The sequence below is a fragment of the Physella acuta genome, unplaced genomic scaffold, assembly GCF_028476545.2.
Source record: "Physella acuta isolate Inbredline_101_S28 unplaced genomic scaffold, ASM2847654v3 ptg000856l, whole genome shotgun sequence".
NCBI classification, from domain to species: Eukaryota; Metazoa; Mollusca; class Gastropoda; family Physidae; genus Physella; species Physella acuta.
The window spans coordinates 188,788-196,886 of NW_026732373.1; the positions used below are offsets into that span (position 1 = coordinate 188,788).

The 8,099-nt window shown below is 43.6% G+C and overlaps 1 protein-coding gene across 1 annotated transcript; it reads left to right on the top strand.

The window, feature by feature from the left end:
* The first annotated feature begins 300 nt into the window (after positions 1–300).
* Positions 301–2,263, top strand: LOC131952173 (uncharacterized). Its single transcript, XM_059314727.1, has 4 exons — positions 301–470; positions 516–946; positions 1,038–1,308; positions 1,546–2,263. The coding sequence occupies exons 1-4, from the start codon at positions 301–303 to the stop codon at positions 2,261–2,263; spliced, it is 1,590 nt and encodes a 529-aa protein (XP_059170710.1).
* The last annotated feature ends 5,836 nt before the right edge of the window (positions 2,264–8,099 follow it).

The following is an 8,099-nucleotide window of genomic DNA, read 5'->3' on the forward strand; positions in this document are numbered from 1 at the left end:
GTGACAGGGACCACGCCAGTGACAGGGACCACGCCAGTGACAGGGACCACGCCAGTGACAGGGACCACGCCAGTGACAGGGACCACGCCAGTGACAGGGACCACGCCAGTGACAGGGACCACGCCAGTGACAGGGACCACGCCAGTGACAGGGACCACGCCAGTGACAGGGACCACGACAGTGACAGGGACCACGCCAGTGACAGGGACCACGCCAATTCCAGGGACCACGCCATTTACAGGGACCACGCCAGTGACAGGGACCACGCCAGTTACAGGGACAACGCCAGTTACAGCGACCATGCCAGTTACAGGCACCACGCCAGTTACAGGGACCACGCCAGACCACGCCAGTGACAGGGACCACGCCAGTTACAGGCACCACGCCAGCTACAGGGACTACGCCAGTTACAGGGACCACGCCAGTGACAGGGACCACGCCAGACCACGCCAGTTACAGGGACCACGCCAGTGACAGGGACCACGCCAGACCGCGCCAGACCACGCCAGTTACAGGGACCACGCCAGTGACAGGGACCACGCCAGACCACGCCAGACCACGCCAGTTACAGGGACCACGCCAGTTACAGGGACCACGCCAGTGACAGGGACCACGCCAGACCACGCCAGACCACGCCAGTTACAGGGACCACGCCAGACCACGCCAGACCACGCCAGTTACAGGGACCACGTCAGTTACAGGGACCACGCCAGTGACAGGGACCACGCCAGTGACAGGGACCACGCCAGTTACAGGGACCACGTCAGTTACAGGGACCAGGCCACTTACAGGGACCACACCAGTTACAGGGACCACACCAGTTACAGGGACCACACCAGTTACAGGGACCACACCAGTTACAGGGACCACACCAGTTACAGGGACCACACTAGTTACAGGGACCACGCCAGTTACAGGGACCACGCCAGTTACAGGGACCACACCAGTTACAGGGACCACACTAGTTACAGGGACCACGCCAGTGACAGGGACCACGCCAGTTACAGGGACCACACCAGTTAAAGCGACCACGTCAGACTACGCCAGTTACAGGGACCACACCAGTTTTAGGGACCACACCAGTTACAGGGACCACACCAGTTACAGGAACCACACCAGTTACAGGGACCACACCAGTTACAGGGACCACACTAGTTACAGGGACCACGCCAGTTACAGGGACCACGCCAGTTACAGGGACCACACCAGTTACAGGGACCTCGCCAGTTACAGGGACAACGCCAGTTACAGCGACCATGCCAGTTACAGGCACCACGCCAGTTACAGGGACCACGCCAGACCACGCCAGTGACAGGGACCACGCCAGTTACAGGCACCACGCCAGCTACAGGGACTACGCCAGTTACAGGGACCACGCCAGTGACAGGGACCACGCCAGACCACGCCAGTTACAGGGACCACGCCAGTGACAGGGACCACGCCAGACCGCGCCAGACCACGCCAGTTACAGGGACCACGCCAGTGACAGGGACCACGCCAGACCACGCCAGACCACGCCAGTTACAGGGACCACGCCAGTTAAAGGGACCACGCCAGTGACAGGGACCACGCCAGACCACGCCAGACCACGCCAGACCACGCCAGTTACAGGGACCACGTCAGTTACAGGGACCACGCCAGTGACAGGGACCACGCCAGTGACAGGGACCACGCCAGTTACAGGGACCACGTCAGTTACAGGGACCACGCCACTTACAGGGACCACGCCAGTTACAGGGTCCACGCCAGTGACAGGGACCACGCCAGACCACGCCAGTTACAGGGACCACGCCAGACCACGCCAGTTACAGGGACCACGTCAGTTACAGGGACCACGCCAGTGACAGGGACCACACCAGTGACAGGGACCACGCCAGTGACAGGGACCACGCCAGTGACAGGGACCACGCCAGTGACAGGGACCACGCCAGTTACAGGGACCACGCCAGTGACAGGGACCACGCCAGTGACAGGGACCACGCCAGTGACAGGGACCACGCCAGTTACAGGCACCACGCCAGTGACAGGTACCACGCCAGTTTTATGGACCACGCCAGTTACAGGGACAACGCCAGTGACAGGGACCACGCAAGTGACAGGGACCACGCCAGACCACGCCAGTTACATGGACCACGCCAGTTCTAGGGACCACGCCAGTTACATGGACCACGCCAGTTACAGGCAACACGCCAGTGAACGGACTATGAGAGATATCGCGACTAGACGAAAATTTGAAATACACTCAGACGACGCCATATTTTGACTTCGCTATATTTCCGGACTATGCATAAAACCCAGCCTAAAACAGACACCCGGAATATCCCACCGTTATAGAGGTGAGTTACCTCCCCGGGTAATTAATTCCTTCCCGCACCACTCCCACCCCTCCCTACACATCAAAAAAGGGTGTAAATGTTACCCATAAACCCCTGGCCGCGTAAAACCCCGCATAAAGCTGGCTGGATCTATGGCGGACACTAAATCTTTTCTTGTTCGCGTCTGTGTGCCCACTGGTCTGTCTGTTTGTTTGTAGAGTGAGTACACTATGGTCGTGGTCTGTGTTTACATGTTGTGTGCGTGCTGGCTCGTTGTGGGGTCGGGCATGGAGGTGGTGGGGGTCGGGGCATCGGTCGAGTTTTTTTTTTTTTTTTAATGTGTATGGGCTTCACAACGTTTGTATTGGCTGATCAAGTAAGTTCACTGTGATGGCTATTGTGATTAGTATTCCCTTATCCTATATTTACTTCACTTCTCAATAATCCAATATTACGTAAACTCATTTAGATAATAGTTCATTAACCAACTAAGCTTTAATGGATTAAATACGTGGGAATAAAATCTGTGGTTTTGAACATAATTTGAAACCAAAAGACTTTTAAAAATGAAAACCATTCATCTTTCTCTTCGGAAAGGAAAATGTCGCATTATTAGTAAATTGCGATAAATATAAACTAAATCCGATTTTGTACGATTTTAAAACATCAAACTTTAATTGATGGTTGGTATTTCCAACAAGATTTGAAACGAATGTGAGAGCTTAGTACGCACCATCAAGTGACTTGATAGATGAATAAATGTTTGTTTCGTGAACAAAGAGGATAATAGAATACATAGTCCTACATTTAGACAAAATAAAACGACATGAGACCTAGTTAGGTGAACGTATCGTTTGCTTCTACAAACTAGACTTTATGTTTGCAGATTTCTCTTTACAAACTATACTACATGATTGCAGATATCTCGCTACAAACTAAACTATATGTTTGCAGATATCTGTCTACAAACTACCCTATATGTTTGCAGATATCTCGCTACAAACTATACTATATGTTTGCAGATATCTCTACAAACTATACTACATGTTTGCAGATATCTCTACAAACTATACAATATGTTTGCATATTAAACAAGGTAATTAAAAAGTCTAGTGACAATTTTAGCGCAATTTCCTTATGTTATCTAAAAATGGCTCTGTCGTAGCGTAAATCAAGAGCAGGGTTAGTAAAACCATTGGTTAGTTATTAAAACTTTTTTTTATTAATTATTTTTTTCAGTATTTTACATGTTTTATTTACAATAGAGTTACATGACTAAAAACCATTGCGCGCCTAGCTACTGAACGTGATGACGCAGCCATTGAACGTGATGGCGCAGCTATTGAACGTGATGACGCGTGTGGTGTGGTTGGATAAACATACCTACTAATTTTTTTGTGACCGAACGAAAGGATATTTTTGAAAACTTTCTTCGGCAATATTGTTCTAAATTATGGCAGGAATCGATTGGTAAATGTTTCAAGTCGCTAAGTGGTCTGGTTGCCGAGATATGGGCAAAAAACTGCATTTTTTCGAGGTTTTTTTGCTTTTCCAGGAAATCCAGAAAGGAATTCCGGATTTTTTTTGGCCCACTATCATCCTCGTAACTTCGTTAACATATTTGCTTTTGGAACTAGTCCTCGATATTGCTTCGTTGAGGAGGAGATACGACTTAAAGCTGCGGACACACATTCCCAGAAAAGGCGAGTTAATAAACGCAATTCTCCAGAATTGCTACACTGTTTACACAACTAGTTTCAATACTGGTAATTTTAATAAATAATTTGAAGGCTATAGAATCTGGTTGTCAAAAAGTTGTATTTCTTTTTCTGCAGTTTGTCTTTCTACTATTTTCATGCAATCAGCCATACACTTACCTATCTAAAATTCACCATTCATTCAATTATTATCTAAAATTCACCATTCATTCAATTATTATTTAAAATTCACCATTCATTCAATTATTATCTAAAATTCACCATTCATTCAATTATTATCCCGAATTCACTATTCATTCAATTAATATCTAAAATTCACCATTCATTCAATTATTATCTAAAATTCGCAAAAGTATTTTCGGTTTTCAAATATGTAAGTCTATGATTAGGTTTTCTCATACCATATTTTGTAACCAAATTTGGAGATATTCTTTCAAAAAGTGTCATACTAATTTGCGTGTGTTTATTATGCCCCTTGCATTTTTACATTGAATGCATGCGTAATTTTCTGTTTGTGCAAATTCTGAACTTCTACTTTTGTGCTGTTAGCAATCGAGTTTTAGTATCTAGTGTTTGAACATTAACTATTATTTATTTAAATATATTCTTAGTATTTTAGGCTAAATATGATAACCCATAGCAATTGTATTTACTTTCCAACTAACAATTTCTACTTAAAAAGAAAACAAAATTAATTATTTAACTAAAATAAATTAGTTTAATTAAATAATTTCTCGATGATATAAATAGATTTCATACACTGATCACTTGAATGATAAGACCACACACTCAGTGGCGTAGCGAGGTCGGGTATCACCCGGTGCGGCACTTAATGGTGTCACCCCCCCCCCCCCCCCCCCCAGAGGCGTAGTGACCCTTCCCGGGGACAAACTTTCAAATTTTCGATTTTCACCCCCCCCCCCCTCAAACTTTTGATTTGCACCCCCCCCCCCTCAAGTTTTTCTCTATATATTTTGATATTTCTAGCCTTGGTGTCACCTCCCCTAAATGGTGTCACCCCCCTAAATGGTGTCACCCGGTGCGGTCCGCACCCCCCCCCCCCCTCCCCTCGATACGCCTCTGCACACATTATACCCCGTGTCGGGATTCTTCCAGACATCTCTTCTAGTAATTTGGACACAATTTTAATTAATTCATAAAAATTAATTAGACATCCAATTAAGTCAAATTTAATGTCAGATTGCATGTCTTCATGTCTTGACCCATGTGCCAACTTTGAACCGAATCTGTCAGTTAGAAGTGCCCGAAATTTAGCTCGGGCGTTTCGATCTAGACAGACAGACTGACGACAGACTGTCGACGGACAGAGGAAGCAAGTTAAATATAAGCTTGTAAAAATAAGCACATCTGTTTTAGTAACAGGGAACAAGATTTTTAAAGCATTTAAAACGAACTTCGAAACCTTTTCCTGTTAGAGCCATTGAAAGTAGAGTCATTGAAAGTAAAGTCATTAAAAGTAGAGTCATTGGAAGTAGAGTCATTGAAAGTAGAGTCATTGAAAGTAGAGTCATTGAAAGTAGAGTCATTGAAAGTAGAGTCATTGAAAGTAGAGTCATTGAAAGTAGAGTCATTGAAAGTAGAGTCATTGAAATTAGAGTCATTGAAATTAGAGTCATTGAAATTAGAGTCATTGAAATTAGATTCATTTAAAGTAGAACCATTGAAGTACAGTCATTGAAAGTAGAGCCATCTAGAGAATAACATACTTTCTGCCCGAGGTGAATTACTTCCCAAGACAATCACTACCTAAAAAGAAAGGAATACATGTTTTTGATGTCTGAAATTTTAAAACAAACCCATTTTTTAGGCGACCGAGATATGGTGATAGATGACATTGTCAATTTAAGAGAGGAGATCTAGCTTATAACAATACAAGTCTTATTGACAATTAATGTAGTTAGAAATCAGCACTCCATCCACAGATAAGTATTGCGAGTCTTATAACTAGTATCAGCGGGAAATGCTTAGAAATCACGTTCATCAGAAGTAAATAGTATCATTTATTAACGGTAATTATTACTAGTTTAGCACCTGGCTTGTCTAGTCTGCCAATATGTTGGTCAATGACGAATAAAAGAAATTTAACAACAGCGTGTTGCAATATGTGGGGTAGTTACTAGCTCTTATTAATCCTGACCCCGGCGTCGTTCTTTTTTGCCTTTTGTCTTATTGCTTCGTCCGTTATGGGTCGAAACTTGCGAGCGAAATTTCTAACATTTCAACTGAACCGATTTTTTTAAAAATTTCCCACTTTCTTGCGCGCGTCTTCTTATCTATGCGATTTGATTGGTTCTACGACAAATTCTTGAATGGGCACTTGCCCGAATGTGACAAATGCCCAAAAGCGAGAAACTCCTAAAATCGACAAACGCCCGAATTGAGACTTGCCCGAAAGCGACAAATGCCTGAATGCGACAAATGCCCGCATGCGATACTTGCCTGGACATCCCAGACCAGACCACACAAATAACACTCCTGTTCCCCCACTAGCCTCTCCCCTGACCACCCCCCCCCCCCCCACTAACCTCACCCCTGACTCCACCCACCCCACCCACAAGACGTAACAGCAGACCCTCTTCCAGAAAGTTCGATGACTCACCGCCCAGCGTGCTTACACTCACGGCACCGGGCCCAGGGGAACGGAGAAATTGGGCGCGTTTTAACTCTCCTGGCCCGGGCCGGTGGGGGTGGGGACAAGGGGGTGGGGGAGGGGTGAAGATTGGAGTGGGCGGACATATTCGATAAAGAGGTGATCTTTTATGAAATAAATAAAAGCGATTACGACACATTTTTTGTTTATGTTGCGTCGATGTTTATTTACAGAATTACACGTCAAACAAGGTCGATGTTGAAGGCCGTGACCTTAACCTCCGAGCGGAAGTTCAACCAGACCAACGGAACATGCATTAGAAAAATGAATTTCGGGAACCTACATACTGGCATTGAATAAAAATGATATAAACTGCTAAACTGCGAAATATAATGAGTACAATGTGTAGAGTAATTTATTACAATACCGTCGCATTTTTGACAGACCACATAACTAATATGTGATTTGTTTGTCTGCAACACAGATCTCATACATTAAGTTAATTATGTATGCCTGAGTCCACTCAGCGCTAATGGGTACCCGGCTCAAGTCTGTAAATATAAAAGCGGCTCTGAATAATGGTGAACATACAGTAACTCAATACGCCGTGGTCAAAGAATTAGACCGAATCTCTTCTTCGGGTCGAAGAGGGTTAATTTAAAAGTGGTATCAAGAAATATTAATCTGCACAATAGACAGGAAAAGTTGATTCCAAAAGGTTCCAAATGTTTGTTACCAGAAGGCAAATTCTTCAACCAAATTGAATATTTTATAACATTTGTGTAATAAGTTCAAAATTACTTCCGGTTTCATTAAGGCTAGGAATAATAGTCAAAGAAATAATTACTAACATTTTTATTTTTAATTTGGATTTATAGAGTTAGGGTGTTGTGGTGATTGGGGATGTTATATTATTTAATATAAATACAATACTACGCTATACACCATAGATCACTATTGAGTATTTTTATAATTGAGAATAATTGTTCTGACTTCTTTTATTGTTTTACTCTCCCTGGCCATTCCGGTAGACTTCAAGAAAAGGTTGAGGGCAGTTTTTGAAAATATATGAATTGATACCATAATTCTAAACGGCTTTTCAACGGCTTATATTCGGTACAAAAATATAAAAATGAGTGTAATCGATGGTTCCCAAACGGTTTTAATTTTTACAAATGTAACTATAATTTTATCGTTTGCCATATTTTTAAAAAGATTTTTTCAAAAATTTAGTATGATTACATAGACTTTTCCTACCTATTAAAGATCGACTTGATTATTCGGTAAGTGCCGTAATGTTTTTGATCATTTATTTGAGAATTCTAGTTTAAATAAACCGGGAGTGATCTCCCCTAAAGTTTCTCGCATATTCTTATATAACTTGGAATTATAGACATGATTTTTAATTACTTAAATTTTTAAAAATAGAATAGAATCTCATAGAAAAAGAATTGC